The following is a 20,295-nucleotide window of genomic DNA, read 5'->3' on the forward strand; positions in this document are numbered from 1 at the left end:
GTTGGGTTTCAGGCCGAATTCTTGGTCCTCCGCTTCCCTGACCAGTTTGGCGGTGAGGTGATTGGTGTTGAGCGATTGGGGGATCCGACTTCATCAAAGCAAATTCCTAGGCGTGATATCCTTTATTGTTAACTGATTCAACAAACAGATAAGACCGTATTTTGTGAAAAGTTGAAGTGTTTGATTACATACCGGTGGAGGAGGATTAAAGGCATTGAATGGCACGACTGGCAGCAAGTGCGAATAGCTGACGACGATAGCATTTGAGAATATCTTATACATCCTTGCCTTCATGACCTTAAATTCAAGAGAGTCCGGATCTTCACGATTTGGGTCATGTTTGCCGTCAAATTCAAAAGCTGTGCGGGATCTTTCTTTGATTGGAGCTAACCGGCTTTTTATAAAGTGCCGAGTGATTTGTTCTCCTTGCAAGCCTTGCTCTTTCAACTTTATCATGCGCTCCATCAGTTCTACTGCTTGGGCAGCCTCATCCCCTGTAGGCAATGAATTCCATGTGTCTTGGTACGCCGGAGGAAGACAAGAGTACTCGGGAAGGGCTGGTTCAGGATTTTGAACATAGAACCAATTGGCGTGCCAGCCTTTGTTCGAGGTCTTGAAGGGCATGGAGAAATATTTTTGGCTTAGTGTTCCCCTGAGTTGAAAACCAGCGCCCCCAACAACACACGGTTTGCTCTTGTTTGGCTGGGGCTTGAGGAAGAAGATGCGGCGGAACAAGGCAAAATGAGGCCTAATGCCCAGAAAAGCTTCGCATGCATGAATAAAATTGGCAATATGCACTATGGAGTTTGGGTTCAGATGATGCAGGCTGATTCCATAGAAATTCAGAATTCCCCGAAAAAATCTTGAGGTTGGAAGGGAGAAACCACCATAGAAGAAATGAGCAAATACCACGATTTCATGCGTATCGGGGGTTGGGAATGCTTCGCCGAATGCCGGTCGCCACCCGATGATCTCCTTCGCTGGAAGAACGCCGTGCGCCACCATCTCCTTCAGATTATCTTCCGTCACATCGGAGGGCGCCCACTGACTCTCAAAGCTTTCTCTTTCTTCCGCCATGAATGTGAACTGGATGGTTTGATTTGGTCCGAGATACGGCTGGAAAGGGATGGGGAATCGGAGCGGTGGACGCGGGGAGAAATTTCGTGAAGTTTTTGAGGATGGATTAGAGCGGATTGATGAACCCTAGTTTGGCCAGCGCAGTTTTGTACTGTAGCAGGGAATGGGGAAAATGGCGAGTCTCGGCGGGGAAGACGAAGAGACGTTTTATTTCACTTCGGTGCTTTTAGGGTATCGGGAGTGCTAACAGGCCTGGGCCTGCACAGTACTTCAGCCCAATTTTATTTCCAGCGTGGCCCGTTGTGATCCTTAGGGACTTAGGCACTTTTTGCTTTGGCAATTTGTGCTCACAATGATGTGGCCCAATGCTGTTAAAATCCTTTTTAATGCGGTTTGACAATTCTTTGGAATTAACACGATGCAAACAAAAGGTGCCCGACAAGAAGGTGTTATACTATTTTTGTAAGCCTTATTAGGCTGCAAAAGCTGTTTGGGTTGATTTGAGATGACTAATTTATTAAGGGTCATTATCTTAGCATGTTATATGCTTAATTTGGTTATGGTGAGAGTCATAGCTTAGGCTATTAGACTCGTTGATTACCATGATTTTTATCATGTTTGGTGGATCATTTTAAGAGTTTCTTACTCAGATTCCTATCAAATATGTCTATTTTTGGACCTTTTGAGTGTTCATCACTCGGCCCTTTTCGTATCTTTTATCCTTTAATGTTCAAGTTGAGAAGCAGTCGGTTGGGTATTTTACTAAGTACCGTGCATGCTTCGCTATAAAACCACTTGGTTCTTGACTACATGTTTAGTTTTTCAACTAATCACATAGTCGGGGGCTACACCTAATTAGGTGCATCTACTCGATGCACCATATTTTATTTTCGCCCTTCGCAGTCTTTGATTTTAGCACTCGGCAAGCTGGAGCAAGTTGAATTGAAACACTCGGATTACTGTTTTTTGTATCGAGAAGGCTATTTTGTCAACTGCGAAGGTCTCGGGGGCTACTGTGGAGATTATGGATACCCCATATCTACATGACAGTTATAATTTAGTCGGATATACGGTACCAAATATAGATAGAATATCTTTATGAGGACTCGGGTTAGTTTTTAACTTGTATGTCAAGGAAATACCCGAGATCTTAGTCGGTTACGATTGTATTTTATCTGTAATTACATGTTCCATTAGGGATATGGACTGTACTTTGTAAAGCGGACTCCTGCCCCTATATAAGGAGGGTCCGTGTGCCTCTCGGGGCACGATTCTTTTTTCCAGTTTATACAATCAATAACACACTCGGCGGAATAATCCCCGGACAGAAGTAGGGTATTACTTCTTGAATAAAAAGGCCTGAACCTGTATAAAATTCTTCGTCTCCAAACCCATCCACTTTCCTAGCTTAATAGCCACCCCTTTTATTATTGCCGAAATCTTGTTTCGACACTATTTAGGCAGGGGTAGAGCTACATTAATTAATTTGCCCAGGAACCTAGTAAAAAAACTTTTTAGTTGGTTTAAATTAAATTTAAGCAACCGCATCAATCTAAATTTAGATCAAAGTAGAGTAATGCAAACTCTCGCCATTTCGTTATAGCTCTAGATCTAGCCCTATATTTAGGCACGTAGCTATCTAGTCTTAATCTACTATACTCTCTCTTTAATGGACGCATGCTTATCCGGAATGTAATATCTGTTGATCAGCTCGTACACCAGATATATATGGTCCAAATTTTTATGACCTTTTTGAGTCATACTGCACTGAAAATTAAAAAAGAGTAAAAGAAAAGTTGTACGAATGCTGAAGCTAGTCTCTGCATGCATATGGCAGCGTCGGTACGTGCAAGGTCGATCGGTAGGTACAAGAAGAAGAAGCTGAAAAAAGCTATGGCCGTCGTTGAGCCATGCATCAAATGTAATGTATGCCTTTTGTTTGTGTTAATTCCACTATATATACTTGCATGCCTAATTATATATGTTGCTAAACAAGCTAGCACCTGCTGGCTGTGACATAGCAACCTTATCCATCTGGAGTATAATTAAGCATCAAAATCGATCGAGATCGTTTTTCCTTTTTGAAACAATGGCAGCTCGTACTGTACTACGGAATGAAACTTTCCATGCATACACTCGTATTAATTGAATTTCAGTTTTTTTTTTCTAAAGGAGGTGGTTACCTGAGACTTAATTACAGCTATATATACATATATATTGCTATTAGATAAAATTGACCATGGTGTTGTAAGAAATTGACCATGCAGATCAGTAAACTAGCTAGCTGAAAAAAAAGTTAGTGCCTTATACTGATGTGTATAGCCAATTAGCCATTGTGAAAGTTAATTACCTAAGAACTTTCTGAATACAGTAATTAGCTTCATCAGGATTGTGTGATAGTTAATTACCTCAAAGCATTCTGAATACAATAATTAGCTCAATCCTAATGAAAGCTATAAGTAATGTATTCAGAAAGCTCGAAGGTAATTAACTTTTAGAATGGACACTTTGTGAGCTTATCTTATGAGACAACTTGAACATGTATAACATTGTTCTCATTGTTATTGATCGATGTATGATATAATATATGGCATCCTAGCTATAGAAATGACTTGCCGAGCTTGTTTGGTTTGATGCTAATTTTTACCCTATCAAAATTTTTATAACTTTAATAATGACACATGCATGTTTGGTTTGATACCAAAATTTATCTACAATAATTCAAATTCACTGCTACAAAATTTAGTAGTAACCAAAACTTACCAATGTTCTGACACTACCAAAATTTTGGTAGAGAAAAATTAGCTTCGAACCAAACTAGCCCGCATTTCTGCATTGAGAACTAATTAATGCCTTAACTCAAGTTCAATTGCCCGGATAGCAGCAATGGATTAATTAAGTTTCCTCTCTTTAGCTAATTTCTACCCGGCCTACTGGTTCGACGTACAATTCAAGCATGATTAAGTACTTACTATCGAACTATGCATGGATCGACGTACTGTCTTGCGTTACTTTACTAAGTTCATAGCTAGCTCAGCCACGCACGCATGCATATGCAGCACATTGCACCCTCTGGTTCAAAAGCAAATTCATAGTCAAATTAGCTTTATATCCGATCCGCGTTTCAATGGCATTAGAAACGTCATGAAACTTTAGTACTAGCTAGTAAATCATTAATAACTAGGAGTAGAACTAGAGGATATATATGCTTGTGAAAATATATAACTTGCCCTCTACTACTTTGGAAAATGATTTTTGGAGATGCTCTCGGATTGCAGACGGTCCATATATGGGGCCAACCGTCTATGCAATACATTAACGTATTCCAGCTATTTCTATAGTCGTGTGTCCACTACTGGAGAAACCATCTTTACTGGGTTGGGCAAAAATTACATTAGCCCTGGTTCAAATAGGAACCGGGACTAAAAATGATCTTTAGTCCTGGTTCAAAAGCTCAGGGGTACTTTTTGATCTTTATACATCATTTTTAGTCCCGGTTCAATTACTGTCAGGCTATGTTAGATGGCAAACAAACCGGGACTAAAAATCGTATCGTTAATCCCGGTTGGTATTACCAACCGGGAGTAAATATCAATCTCCCAGGTCTTAGCATCTCTCACATTCACTCTCTGCCTTTATCTTTATACATCACGTACTTAATTCCTCTTTATCCCCTCTCCTCCTCCTCCACTCCTCTCTCTCCTTCTCATCCTTCCCTTCCCCTCTCCCTCCTTATCCTCCTCCCCTTCTCCTCGCAGAGGGTGTCCCCTTCCCCTCTCCCTCCTTCTCCTCCTCCTCCCCTTCTACTCGCAAAGGGTGGCGCCTGAGGGCCGCAGGAGGCGGCGGCAGGCGCAGCCGTCGCATGCGGAGGGCGGGGCTTGGCTGCGGCGGCCAGCGCGGAGGGTGGGGCCTAGCTGCGGCGGCCAATGCAGAGGGCCGCAGGCAGCAGCGCAGGCGTGGCTGTGCCGCGCGGAGAGCTGTAGGCCGCGGCGGATTATGTTGTTGTTGATGATTTGTGATGATTTGAGGATGATTTTGTTGTTGTAAATGATTTGGGATTATGTTGTTATGGATGATTTGTGATGTCAGGAGATGACATTGTTGTTGTGAATGATTTGGGATTATGTTTTTGTGGATATTTTGGATGTCAGGAGATAATATTTTGATATTGGAATGATTTGGGGATGGCGTAAGATATGCAAGATAGCAAAAAAAAAATAAAAAAAGAAAAAAGCTTTAGTCCCATAACAACAACCGGGACTAAAGATGGAAACACTAGCCACGTGGCGTTACCATCTTTAGTCCCAGTTGATAACACCCTATGCCCATGTTACCATCTTTAGTTATTTCAACCGGGACTAAACATGGGCATCTTTAGTCCCGGAATCATAGTTCCGGTTGTATAACCGGGACTAAGGGGTTACGAACTGGCATTAAAAACCCTTTCTCCCGCAGTGGTCTAAAATCAAGGAAAATATATTGTTTCACTAAATGAATGGAAATGAAAACATCGAATGACATATATTAATTAATTGACATAAATATATGACGCAAGACCAATTCTATGTCAATTAATAGACGTCGTTCGATGCTTCCATCACCATTCATTCAGTCAAACAACATATTTCTCCTGATTTTAGACGCATGTATAGGACGCAAAAAAAAAAAAATCTAGAAACATATTTCCTCAAGTTTTGAATACGGCGGCAGCGTCAGGGCCCGACGTGATCGAATGCGGCAGTGACACCAGTCGCAAAGTGCAAATTAAGGGTTGGACACTTATATATTGATGACTTATAATTACCCTCAGTAGTAAGGTAGGTAATTTTCACATTTAATATGTATATCATTTCCGAAAATACCCTTACAAATAAATTGTTAGATTTCATTTATACTAATTTGTGTGGTTATATTATACCCTTATCACTAGTATGGTGGGAGTGGATTTTGATCTCTCGAGGGGATGTCCTATCGTTGTTTACATATCACTTAAATGGTTATGATAACATGTATTATCATGTGATATATCACTCCATAAATATAGAGTAAAATACAGTAGCGGCCCTTAAACTTGCGGGCGGATGTCATCCAGGTCAACTAACTTGCAAATCGTGTAATTAGGCCACTAAACTTGCTAAATGTACCATCGCCGGTCCAAAATGCCGTTTGACCGCGGTCGCGCCGACGTGGCATGCCACGTGCATAGCTGAGCTGGCCCGCACCGTGCGTGACACACCGCCCACGCCTTGTTGTTTTTCATCCAGGTCCCTCTCTTTTTCTCATTTGGTTTCCACCACTGCTTCTTCTTCCCCGGAGCGCCCAAAATCTGAGCGGCGACTAGGGATGCGATTGAGGGCAAGGTTTGGTGGCGGAGCAGGTCGCGGCAGGTTCAGCGGCGGAGCAGGTCTCGGCAGGGTTCGGCGACGGAGTATGTCGTGGCAAGGTTCTTCGGCGGAGTAGGTCTCGGCGGGCTTCGGCGGCGAAGGCGATGGCAGGCTCGAGCTCCAGTAGGAGCACAACACGATCGGCGACGGAAATATCCAGGCAAGGTAAAACCTTTCCATCTCCCATTCGGTACCTGGAGAGTAGTTTGTTGAAGTCAGTTGGTTTATTCATTTTTAATGTGCAGAATGGTGGATGCAAATTATGGCAGTGGTATGAACCAGGGACAACGCCGTATTTGAAGCAGGTTTTGAATGATTTAGTCAGCACTGTTCGTGAAGTGAAGACAGAGAACTCTGAAATTAGAGCATCCCTTGCCAACTCAAGAGCTGTGATTGATGGACTTGTTACTGAATGCAATGTCTATGAAGCAAAGAGCATGGGACAAAAAGAGGAATGTGGCTCATTTGCTGAAATGGCATGTAGAATCAAGATGTTAGAAGAGAGTAGACGATTTATGTTGTCAGTAATTGTTGGTTTTGTAGTAGTCATATTTGCACTATTGCTTCTTAGGTAGATACCAAAGTTTGATGGATATGGATGTATTGGTGCTGGTGTGTTTTGTGTCAGCTAATAAGGCACTTGAGTGACCTTTTGTGTATGCTGAATCTGAACCATGTATGAAAAATGTATGCTAAATGCTATTATGTGAAGCTGAAATATGAGATTTTGTTCTGAAAATCGACATCTCTAATTTTTTTTCAGCAGACAATTGTTATTTTGTTCTAGCTTATGAAATGTCCTGTAAAACGTCATCTGGAAATAGCAAACATGCATCATGCATTACAGGCAGTAATTTCCCATATTCATCACAATACCAAATTTCTGGCATTTAGTAGTATTTCTAGTACTACATTCAGTGAACACATGTCTGGCATCACAAAATTCCCATGTTCTATCACAAAATAGCCACAAGTTTGGCAGCACAAAATCAAGCAAGCATGCCCATGAAATCCATACAGGGTTCAAATTTTGGCATAACAAAGTACTACTAGCACTAAAGGACCATCAAACATATGGTCTAACACATATCACTTGTTTGTAGCAGTAGCTTTCTTCCTGGGAGCTCTGTTCTTTGAAGTAGTAGCAGCAACTCCTGAAACTCCTTCAGTTGTACACTTCCTTTTGTTGGCCCTAGATTTTCTCTCTTTTGTTGCTGTGGTCATAGGGGTAGATACTACAGCTGGCTGGTTTGAAAGGATGTACTGGTTATCTGGGAGAGGACCATGTGTAGTTTCCATTTGACTCACTTGTGATGATTCCTCAAACATCTGTGTAACCATAGGATTAGGAACTTGTGATAGTAATTGGTCATAGGCAGACTGAGATTGGGTCAACACCTACAAGTTTACAAAGGTAATTAAGATAGAGTTATAATAGGGTAGTGATAATAGAGTGATAAGATAGAGTATTGTTTCATTACCTCTGCTGGTTCTTGCTCAGATTCATGCCACTCTTTTGTAGAACTTGCAGCTGGGATCCTACTTGTCTTCAGTTTGGGTCTGAGTCCAGCCTTTCTCAGTGGGCACCCTTTCTTGTTATGTCCAGGCTCTTTGCAGTAAGAGCAGTGCATCTCCACACCATGCTTGGACATTTTAGGCCCATTTTTTCCCTGTACCTCATATGGTGCTTTCCTCCTAGACTTAGGTGGTCTGCCAACCTTTTTCTCATATATTGGAGGCTTCACTTCTGGCCCATTCACCTAAGCCCACTTAGTCATATCATTGTAGGGCCAAATGTTAAATGCATATGCTCTGGAGAATGCTTCTAAACTATAGCAGGGTGGAAGAATTGACTCAGCACTAATTCTCTCACTCCTTAAGCATGAGATAGCATGGTTACAAGGGATGCCTGTTAGATCCCATTTCCTGCAGTCACAATGTTTAGCACTAAGGTCAACAATGTACTTGAAATTCCTATCTTCCACCTGAAAAATCCCTTTCCCGGCTGACAAAACATAACATGTGTTTGCCATATCTGCATTTTTCAGTACTTTCTTCCTGATCTTGGGGCATATAGGCCCATGCCATTGCTCTGCCACTTCTTTCTGCTTACTGTAATGCCTACTCATTAGTTGGCTTTTGATCTTTTCAAACATACTTAGGATTGGCAATTCCCTAGCTTCTAAGATATACTTGTTGAATACTTCACAATTATTGTTCAATAAGATATCACACTTAGGGAATTCACTAAAATAAGCTCTGACCCAAGTTTTAGGAGGCATCTTTTGAAGCCACTCATATGCATCCTGATTAAGAGATTTCATTTCTTCCATGTTGGCATTCCACTCAACCTCTGAACTTGATCTAGCACATGCCCATAACTGGTTTTTCAGATTCTCACCTTTGAAATGTACCTGAAAATTGGAGTACAGATGTCTAACACAGAATCTGTGTTCTGAATCAGGGAAAATCTGTTGGACAGCTGGTATAAGACCCTGTGTTATGTAAAAACAAACATAAGAACAATTTGAAATATTTCAGATTATAAGAACAAAACTTGTTATGTAACCTATAAGAAAAATAAAGAACAGGTATACCTTTTGCTTACCAGTCATTATTGTCCATGGGTAGGTATTGTCAATGCCCAGGTCTTCCTTTAGGGTCTGTAGAAACCATCTCCAAGACCTCAATGACTCTGTCTCAACCACAGCTATTGCAATTGGATATATGCAATCGTTAGGGTCAATACCTACTGCTGTTAGGATCTGTCCACCAAATTTAGTCTTGATGTGGCAACCATCCAAACATATCAAAGGCCTACATCCACTCAAAGACCCTCTCTTACATGCATCAAAGGACATGTAACATGTGCTGAAACAACTATCTACCAAGTTCAAAAAGAAGCAACTGCCTAGATTAGACCTTCTTAGCTCAGCCCCATAGTTCCACAACTGATTATATTGCTGAATCTCATCACCATATATGTCCTTGAAGGCCAATCTCCTTGCCCTGGCTAGCTTGCTTCTAGATGGAGTCAGATTCCATTCTAATTGGACTAACTTTGCAAACCCTCCAAGTGTCATCTTATCATTTGCTCTAAAAGTCTCAATGTACTTCTCAGATAGCCATTTAGCAGTACACCTTTTCAGCACCCATTCCTTCTGACATTTATGCTCCCCAAGATATGTCTTCACCATCATTGACTTGGACCTGCTATCAAATGATGCATATAAGTTCCATGGGCAACCCTCAACACAGTGGGCCCTAAGTCTTTTTTGCTCATTCCTAGGCATCTTGATGTCCACTCTAGCCTTCAAACTGTACTCTGTTATGGCCTTTCTAAGTACTTCTACTGAAGGAAACACCATGCCAACCTTAAAAACTAGGTTCTTAACATCCTCTGCCATGAAAGCCTTAAACTTTAATCTCACTTCACCATCATCATCTGAATCTGGGAGCTGCAAATCTTCATCATCAGTGGAAACTTCCTCCACATCAGAATTTCTAACTACTATTTCTTTCCCCTTCAACTGTCTGCCCTTAGCTTTCTTCCAAAACTTTGCCTTGCAGTCAGATAAGTCTTCAACACCCACATCAACATTGTTAACATACAAGTCATCATCTGCATCTGATATATCATAGTCACTATCCATAAAATCTGGGTCATCTTCTAAGCTACCATCACTGTCACTGTCATCTTGTTTGTTTGGCACCTTCCTATCAGCAGTTGACATCTTCCTAGGACTAAGCACCTTAGGCAATTCACTAATAGGATTAGCTACTACATCATCCCAATCTACACCTGCAATTGTGTCACCCTGATCAAAGTAGATAATAAAATTCTTAACCTTGTGCACAACTGATTTCATCACTTCAAAGTCAGCCCTAATAGATATAACCCTAAGGCCTTCTTCAAGAGTCTTTCCAGGGAGCAACCAATAAGCCTTAAAATCTGAATTCATATCATACCCAAGCATAGCTAAAAATTCATCAAAACAAACAATATCCCATGTTCTTGCTTCACAGTGGTCAATCCAATTTATCGTTTGATCTACATATGCCCTGTTGCTACCCTGACCAACAAAAAAACCACCATGGTGTACCTCAGCGGTGAATTTACCATCATCAGGACCTGCATTGCAATCCTAATTAGCGGTATTACTCTCATGTTCTAGCCTACTCGAGAACAATGTCAGGACAATCATCCTACAGGAAAAAATAACATCTTTTTGCATAATCAAACGCCATATTCCTTTGTATCTATCTACCAACATCAATCAGTGCATGCTAATCTTGCAGATTAATGGATGAAATTTTGAAGTTACACTCACTATACAACGGAGGCCCTTCCCCTTCCAGGCAGAAAATCATGCCGCCTCCCTGCGATTATGGTCGGCGGGAGGCCGCAACAGCCAATCTCGCCTCTTTGCGCTTTCGCTGGAACCCTATTTCTCCGGCGATCACTCCCCTCACGATCTCCGCTGCACTCTGCGCTAGGGCACTCCGGGGAAGACGAAGCAGTAGTGGATGTCGAAAGAAAATGAGAAAAATAGAGGGGCCTCGATGAAAAAAAAACAAGTGTGGCCGGTGTCACACACGGTGCGCGTGAGAAAAGGCATGGTGCGGGCCAGCTCAGCTGTGCACGTGGCATGCCACGTCGGCGCGACCGCGGTCAAATGGCATTTTGGACCGGCGATGGTACATTTAGCAAGTTTAGTGGCCTAATTACACGATTTGCAAGTTAATGGACCTGGATGACATCCACCCGCAAGTCTAAGGGCCGCTACTGTATTTTACTCATAGATATATATACAAGTTCAAATTCAACTTCCACATCTCGTAACGAAAAAAATAAATTAAACTACAACTAGTTAAACCTAAATTGGTACTCAAATTTGTTTTTTTCAAGACTGTAGAGGCTGTGTATATGGATTATCTTGTCTCCTTCTGTCCTTCCCGACATCTTGCTCTAACTACGGGGGTCATTGTCTCTCAATGACGAAACTGATGATTGTGATATGCACCAAACTATTATTATCTCTTAGTTTTCATGTTATAGATATTGCAAAATCTTTTATATAATAATTTAATACACGTAAGCGCCACGTGCACACACATGCATATAAAGTGGTGGTAGTCAAATATATCTACATCAATATCTAGAAGCTTTTACATGTCATGAACCGAGGGATCATTATTGTTTTTGAAGTTTCCCCAATTCTTCCTAAAACCGAACAGCTGATCCAACCACCAAATTTTTCATGTGTTCCGCACGTGCTTCTATCCACGTCATTACTTTGTATATTTATATATTTAATATTACTACTCCAAATCAGGTTTTAGAAATTTTGCGTTCAAATTAATGCCTTTTGCAATAAATTAATTAATGCGTATTCGAAGCTTCTTACCTGCTTGCTCTCCTCTCTAGTAATCAGCGACTATGACGGGAGATAAATTTTGCACATGGAGAATACTGTTTTGGATAAATTAAACAACATTTTGTAGAGTTAGTTGGGCAGGTCTGGTCAAGGGACTTGGTAGAAGCGTCAATGAGAAGGGAGTTAGCTGGGAATTGAACAATCTGATCACTTGGCTAGTCAAAACCACTGGCTTGGCTTTTTCCAAAAGAAAAAATAATAATAATTGGACTTTCAAGCCAGTTAGCTTTTTTTTTTACGGAAAAAGTACGAATTACCCCCTCCCCCCGAACTATCGCGGTCGTCTGAATTACCCCACTGAACCACAAAAACGGACATTCTTCACCTCGAACTATACAAACCGGACGAATTACCCTCCTTGACCCAATCCGCGGTAGTTTTGGTCTACGTGGCGTACGCGTGGCAGACCAGTCAGCGTTCTATATAAAAAAAAATGTGGGGCCTACATGTCATACACTCTTCTCTCTCTTCTCTCTCACTCTCCTCACTCTTCTCACTCTTCCCCTCTCTCTCTCACGGTCAGCGGCAGGCGGGGGCAGCGGTTGAGGGCGGCGGCCTCGGCGCGGAGGCGGCAGCGGCGAGCAGCGGCCGGCACGGCTGGAGGCGAGCGGCGGCGGGCGCAGCTGGTAGCGAGCGGCGGTGCGCGGGGGCGGAAGGGCGGCGCGAGTGCACGGGGGCGGACGCGGAGGCGGCGGCGACGAGCGGCAGTGCGCGGAGGCGGACGGGCGGCGGGGGTGCGCGGCGGCGGACGGTCGGTGGGCGGCGGTGGCGAAGGTGGGGATGATGGAGACGGCAGCAGCGGCAATACTGGAGGAGGAGGAGGGATCCGAGGCGAGCTTCTTCGGCGAGGAGGAGAAGGGGCGGCGACAATAGAGGTGGATTGGGAGGCGCCATCCGCCCGCCCCCGCGCGCCGTCCGGCCATCCGCCGTCGCCCTCCACCAGCCGCGCCCGCCGTTGCCGCTCGTGCCACTGCCCGTGAGAGAGAGAGAGGGGAAGAGAGAGGCGGGGGCACCGCCGTCTCCATCATCCCCACCTCCACCACCGCCGCCCACCGACCGTCCGCCCCCGCGCACCCGCGCCGCCCGTCCGCCCCCGCGCACCGCCGCTCGCCGCCAGCCGCGCGGGCCGCCGCTCGCCGCCGGCGCCTCCGCGTCCGCCCACGCGCACTCGCGCCGCCCGTCCGCCCCCGTGCACCGCCGCTTGCCGCCAGCTGCGCGGGCCGCCGCCGCCTCCGCGTCCGCCCCCGCGCACCGCCGCTCACCGCCAGCCGCGCCGGCCGCCGCTCGCCGTCGCCGCCGCCTCCGCTATGAGGCCGCCACCCTCAGCCGCTGCCCCTGCCTGCCGCTGACCGTGAGAGAGAGAGGAAGAGTGAGAAGAGTGAGGAGAGTGAGAGAGAGAAGAGCGTATGACATGTAGGCCCCATTTTTTTTTTTATATAGAATACTGACTAGACTGCCACGCATATGCCACATAGACCAAAACCACTGTGGATTGGGTCGAGGGAGGTAATTTGTCCGGTTTGTATAGTTCAGGATGAAGAATGTCCAGTTTTGTGCTTCAGGGGGTAATTCAGACGACCGCAATAGTTCGGGAGAGGGTAATTCGTACTTTTTCCTTTTTTTAAGATAATGGAATAGAATTAAAAAAAAGCTAACTGGCTTGAAAGTCCAGTTAGCTAGGATTAGTATAGTTAATTACTAGCCTTTAATTGCTGTTTTAATTGGTTATTAAAGTAAGAGGATGACTAACATTCTATTATACCCTTCATTAATATGAAAAAGAATAAGGAAAAAGGAGAACATGATAGGGTATTGCTGGTTTGATAGAGAAAACGAGAAGAAACATGTTAAAATAGTATTAACGAGTTCTGATAGATCTTATTTAAAAAGACAGTTTTTGCAAGAAAAACCTTCAAAGAAAGTTTTTTAGTCATAGGGAGTAGTATCCTCTCTATATATCGAACTGATTTTAATTTCGGAGTAATTTTCGCGGCTGCTTAATTAGTCAACAACAGTAGTTACGCGGCAGGTGCATGCATGTATGATACTGTAACGAATCATACTGTAACAGTAGGTAAGCTGATTCCTTATTGATTAGACTCATCAATCACACGGCTGCTAGCTAGTCAAACTGGAACCTGAGCTTAATTACAGCAGCCGTCGTAAAGTGGTAAGGAAAATGATTGATATGCCCTGATTCGTTTCACTCGATCATGCCGCTTATATATACCGACGTGAAGGAAATGGTTTGGCAACAGTACATACAACTATCTATGTACAGTGGCGGATCTAGAAAGAAATAACAGTGGGTCTGAGTAAACTAGATAGAGTTACAGTCCCCCTCCCATCTATATATAGTAAAAAAAAATTAGTGGGGTTTTCATGGGGCTCTAATAGTCTTCACGTCAGTAGTGGGAGCTCGAGACCTGCCGCCCCCATACTGGATCCGTCCCTAACTATGTATATATGTGCATGAATGCCTTATGGCTTTTTTCTGTCATGGCTGGCTAGCTACTGGTCCAATATACTTTGCCCCCCTAGATTAGTAGTACTGTATTAGATAGCCAAATTCATGGATTTAAACTACTTTCTATATAGCTCTCTGATTGGTAAATCGATCTCTTCTAGAAGTCCAACAAAGTTTAAAAAATCTCACCACCACACTTGAAAGTACTTCGTTTTCACATTCTAATTAAGAAATTATAACTCTAACAAGATTAACATTGATGTGTGCACACGAATGGAATGCATCGTTTGAGTATATATGTCACACAATACGTGTGCGCTAAAAGGAGAACTACGCGTGTGCGCACACTCGCACCGTACGTGTGTGATGGGTCGTTATGTGCGTGTTTGTCATTGTGTGTTGTCTGAAAAAGCAGAATGGACACGCACATATATGTGCACAGTACTCATAATCCATCTAGTTTTCAAGTAGAGGACGTTATTGAGTTTCGGCCATACGTTTAATCATTAATCTTATTAACGATATTATGTAATTATTATTTGTTTATTATAGCAAAGACATTTAAGCATGACTTACTCCCTTCTTATCCTATTCTCTTTATAATATAAAACGTTTTGACTTTCCTCAAAGTTATTAATTTTAAAATTTGACCATATTTTAAAAAATAAAAATATTTACAACACAAAATTAATTTAATTAAATCTAGAATTGAATATATTTTTAAGTACATTTGTTTCGTATTGTAATTAAATTTGCAATGTTTTCATGTAAGCCTGATCAAGCTTAAAAAGTCTAATTCTTTGTAAAAAGAATTTAAAATGTCTTGTGAAATGGAGGGGTACAATTTTTTAAGACAAATGATCAAATATATTTTTTAAGTATACTCCCTCCGTCTCAAGAAGAACGTATTGTAATTTTTTGTTTTTATGTCCAACATTGTAATGCCCGTCTTATTTGAAAAAAAAAATTAAAAAAAATAAAAAATAAGTCACGCATAAATTATTATTCATTTTTTATCATCTAATAACAATAAAAATAGTAATCATAAAAAAATTTAAATAAGACAAAAATTTATAAATAAAACGAATAGTCAAACATAGTATAAAAACTGATGGGAGGGAGTATTAAAAAGAGAGAATCCATTATATGCCACTGACTTTATCACATGTCTATACTTTACCACTAACTTTGTCACGTTCTACAATATGTCATCGACTTTTGCTTAACTTCTACGATTTACCATCGCCATCCAGTTAGCCTCCGTTAGCACTATACAATTTTGTCCAAATGACCAAAATACCCCTAAGACAAAAACTTCTAAAATTTGGATAAAATTATCAAAATATCGTATTATGAACATAAGATTGTAAACATCCAAAATTTGGAAAAAAAAAACTTAAAATCTAACATTTCAGAATTTTTATCCAGATTTTGAAAGTTTTTATCCTAAGGGTATTTTGGTCATTTTGACAAATTTGTACAGTACTACCAAAGACTAACCGGACGACAATATGGTAAATCGTAAAAGCTAAGCAGAAGTAGATGGCATATTGTAGAACGTGATAAAGTTAGTGGCATATAATGGATTCTCTGGCTGTTTCAAGGGACGACCGCAGTCCGCAGAAGATGGGCAGACCGACACATATATGTGTCAACCGGACATGATAGATATTCGTCGTTGTCTCAACCGGATCGAGAATTCGAGATGGAGCTATATAGCTTGTGCTTTTCCATGGACGAACGAACCGCGCGTGTCGCTCAGGCTGGCCGCGGCGATATATATGGACGACTGCCAGGTGAAGCCAACGGCAGCCGCCGGTTTGGATTTGGACGACTGGCCCTGATACTGATAGCTAGCTAGCTGGATTCTGCTATCACGATGGACGGCTCATATAACTCCACGTACGTACGGCTGATATGATGGAGATTAATTCATTAAGCTGCCTGCATATGCAGAGAGGCCAAACTTAGTTAGGCCGAGTAGTTAGTTAATTAGGCCTAGCTTAGTTTAGTTAATTATCTTCCTAGGTCAGCTAGAGAGATTTGTTTTGTGTGGAGATCATATATGATGTTTACATTTGACCAGATTTAATTCGATCGACAAGTACGTAATCTTGCTATAGCTTAATTAGATTCCGATCCTGCTAAGCTGCTTGTAATTTAGGCTTCACGTACACATCCTCTCGATCGAGAGCTAGTAAAAGGCAAAAACGATTAAGCATTAAGCTAGCTAGGGATCGATCAACTAGGGTACGCAATTAATTAACAGCCGTTAATTACCTACTAGAACAAACCATGCGATTAATATTGAGTTTCTAGAGTGTACTTTCTACACTTCCTTTGCGCGTCGGCACCTCATTAATCTAGCTAGCTAAGCTAGCTTGGAAATCATGTTAGAGGAATGATAAAATTCTGTTTATATGAGAGTAGTACGTACGTCTTTCTACACCATCTTTTCTTCTTGCGTGTCCCCAAGTTTTCCTCGTTCGTGCTTGATTCGGTTCCCATCTCCTATACACATATCACACTATACAGTGTATACTTCGTTTGTTTCTAAATATTTGACACCGTTAACTAATTAAGTAATTATTAAAAAATAAATTATCGACGTTTGATGTCGCGATTCCGGTATTTGCATGGTATGGGGATCGTTGGTACTAGGGTATACGCGAGACTGAGGTAAAAGAGATGGAGACATGGATTTTTATACAGATTCGGGCCCCTGAATTGTCAGGTAATAACCCTACATCCTGTTGGCCGAAGCCGGTATTGCTCTTATTCACCATAATCACACCAGTATAATATTTGGGGTAGCCTATCTAACTGTTGTCGACATGGCGGTCTGAAGGTCTGACTCGTAGTCGATAACAGGGTAGTCTTCGTCCTCGAATCCGTGCCCGGCGAGATCAAAGACAGCGCTAGATCCCTACGGCCGGCCTCTGTAGGTACCGGATAGAGTCGATCTAGGCATGTCTCTGATGTCGATATCCGGCGTCTCGTGTTGGCGTATGTTGGCTTGTATGTTGATCTTGTGTCTTGATCTATGGTGGGTGTCTATTGATTGTGTTGGTCGTGTCTCCCCTCTCCTCCTAGGGGGCCTTGCATTTATACCCATAGGTGTCCCCTTGTCCAAGTAGAACTAGGGAAACTAATATGGATACAATCCGAGTAATCCTTATCGTTTCCATGTAGAACTCTGGTTGTCTTTTCTTATCCGGAACTCCTCCTATATCCGCAGGTTGTTTCCGTATAGGACATGGTATGTGGTGGGCCCTGCCGAGATTTAGTCAACTACTATTAGGTATGTGGTATCCATAACCCTATGACATAAGTAATTATTAATTGTTTTCCTATCATTTGATTCATCGTTAAATATACTTTCATGTATACATATAGTTTTACATATTTCACAAAATTTTTTAAATAAGACGGACGGTTAAACATGTGCTAAAAATCATCAGTGTCAAACATTTAAAAACAGAGAGAGTATTTAGTACGTTGCTTGCCATTTAATTTTACCTCAAATGATCCTTCATCCACCATCCTAGATCAAAGATATTCCTCTACCTTGCATGGCCGAAACCCTATTTGGGAAGAAATTCCTTTTAGGCATTTAGTTGGCTTGACTAAAAAGGGCAAAACAGATCTTCGTGTACTCCCAGAAAAAATGGAGCTAATAAATGATCAACTAACAGAACAGGCATGAAAGCTAGGATAATAACTAACAGGCATGTACGTTAGAACATAGCTTATAGGCGTGGGATTAGCTATATATTAGTCATCGAATTTTAACTAAAAATTTTGACAGATATAAATATAATACAATCGTGATATAATTACCGTGTAACTTACATGCAATTATAGTGTAACTTATATGTAACTTTCAAAAATTCCTAGGTAATATGCTAATTCCATGAAAACGAAGGTAATAGTACCGAATCCCCTCACACGTGCGTGGGTTGTGATTTTTCCCTACCTCCTTTGCACGAATTTTAAAGCAAATCGAACGGTTCAAAATTAGATTGTAGTTACATGCAAGTTACAACGTAATTATACCACGATTATACTATATTTACATCTATTAAATTTTTAGAAAAAAAAATTGTCGACTAATTTATAGCAAAATCAATAGGCGTAAAAGAGATCGACTAAAATCTCTTGACAATAAACTTCCTCAATAAGAATTTGCAATGGTTCCCCCTCCATGAATGAACCATATAATTAATCTTTATTTGGTTTCGACAAACCACACATACAAATATTGTCCATAGGCGATCCAAGATATTCACTTCAGATATTCGGACTCGTAACATAAAGCCATAATGGTTCCCAACAACAAGAATGGAAGTACACTCCTATAGAAGAGCTATATTGATGTTTGGAGACTGTTAGCTGACTAATCAGTGCTACTACAGATATTTCACACATTATAACTGGGCTATATGCTGATGGGTTATCAAGGACAATATACTGGAATGGTATTTTAATTTAGTGCGTAAATATTAAACGAATATAAACTTTTTCTATCTTGTATTATACTCCCTCCTCTTTTAAAAAATATATGATGTTTTGACCACTTGTCTTACTAAAAATTTTGGTACAAATTATCATGTCTAAAGTATCTTTAATAATAAAACAAGTCATAATAAAATGAATGATACTACATAATTTTTTTTAATGAGATGAATAGTTAGATGTGTTATTTTCAAAAGTCATATATTTAGGAAATACAAGTTAGTAACATTCGACATTTTGATTAATTTGTGTTGCACAGAAAATCCACCCACCATTCTAGGACATTTAACTTTTCTATATCTGTGAAAATGATCCCTCATCTTTCATCCTACTCAAAGCACAGACACCTTGACACATACTTCCAACACGCCCATGCTGGCAAGCAATCCCTCTCTGTTTGCTAGTAGCTCAGTACCACACTGTAAGAATGAAGTAGAGATGCGCAGATGGCCATCACGCAGAGTCAGCAATTACTCAGCAAGAAAAGGTTCTTCCTAATTAAGGTTGACTTCTGAAGGGCCGACAACTTTCTCATTTTACGTAAGCATACTTCTCGATCAGCTAAACCAAGGTCTTGTTTAGTTCTCAATTTTTTTTCCAAAAAAACGTCATATTAAATCTTTGGACGTACACATACATGGATATATAGATTAAAAAAACTAATTGTACAGTTTGTATGGAAATCGCAAGATGAATATTTTGAGCCTAATTAATCCATAATTAACCATAAAGTGCTACAGTAAACCACATCTGCTAATGACTGATTAATTAGCCTTAATGAATTTGTCTTGCGGTTTCCAGGCGAGTTATGAAATTAATTTTTTCATTCGTGTCCGAAAACCCCTTCCAACATCCGGTCAAACGTCCGATGTGATACCTAAAAATTTTCTTTTCACGAACTAAACACCCCCCAAAATGATGGTTCAAATAGGCCCTAAGGCTTATTCAAGCTATTAGGCTAGAGCGGTTAGTGACTCGAAACACAGGAGAGATAATCAGGGACATGATTAATTGAGTATTAGTAACTAATAAACTTTAAAATAGATTTATTTCGGTTATTAAAAGAACTTCTATAAGAAAAAAATTTATATAAAACGGACTGTTTAGCAATTCGGGAAACTTTTTCAACATATTCTCTCCGTTCTAAAAAAACTAAACGTAGAAAGGATGTGAAATCTTCTAGTATAGTGAATCTGTACTATCCTTTATCTAAATTTATTGTTTTAGGAGGGGTTGAGTTTTTTTTTTGACAGAGAGAGTGAGGGAGTTGTCGTCCCAAAACGTAGAAACTTACTCAACATAACACTTTTTGGTCAGAAAATGCCTTAAAAATTCTACAGAATAGCCGGGAAAAACGGTTCAGTCCAAACACGGTAGTAAGCCTGCCATAGTCAAGCTCGCCTCTGCTCCTTCC

The 20,295-nt window shown here is 41.2% G+C and overlaps 1 protein-coding gene across 3 annotated transcripts; it reads right to left on the reverse strand.

The window, feature by feature from the left end:
- Positions 1 to 7,324: 7,324 nt before the first annotated feature.
- LOC127753347 (uncharacterized) lies at positions 7,325 to 9,149 on the reverse strand. 3 transcript variants are annotated; one of them, XR_008012541.1, is made up of 4 exons: positions 9,070 to 9,149; positions 8,863 to 8,956; positions 7,943 to 8,387; positions 7,325 to 7,859 (listed from the first exon to the last, which is right to left on the reverse strand). XR_008012541.1 is itself a non-coding variant. In XM_052278826.1 (4 exons), exons 1-4 carry the CDS (start codon positions 9,084 to 9,086, stop codon positions 7,551 to 7,553), a joined length of 699 nt encoding a protein of 232 aa, XP_052134786.1. In that variant the 5' UTR covers positions 9,087 to 9,149; the 3' UTR covers positions 7,325 to 7,550. The 3 variants fall into 3 exon arrangements, 1 of the variants encoding a protein (XP_052134786.1); XM_052278826.1 differs by having other exon boundaries at positions 7,943 to 8,221; XR_008012542.1 differs by having other exon boundaries at positions 7,943 to 8,956; positions 9,059 to 9,144.
- Between the last annotated feature and the right edge of the window lie 11,146 nt (positions 9,150 to 20,295).

The sequence above is a fragment of the Oryza glaberrima genome, chromosome 10, assembly GCF_000147395.1.
Source record: "Oryza glaberrima chromosome 10, OglaRS2, whole genome shotgun sequence".
Lineage (NCBI taxonomy): Eukaryota > Viridiplantae > Streptophyta > Magnoliopsida > Poales > Poaceae > Oryza > Oryza glaberrima.

Excerpts from the sequence above, each read along its gene's own strand:
- LOC127753347 (XM_052278826.1), bottom strand. Across the intron at positions 8,222-8,862 it reads TTTTCAGGTACATTTCAAAG|GTGAATGGGCCAGAAGTGAA; the intron begins GTGAGAATCTGA and ends AAGTGGGCTTAG. Across the intron at positions 7,860-7,942 it reads CTGAGCAAGAACCAGCAGAG|GTGTTGACCCAATCTCAGTC; the intron begins GTAATGAAACAA and ends GTAAACTTGTAG.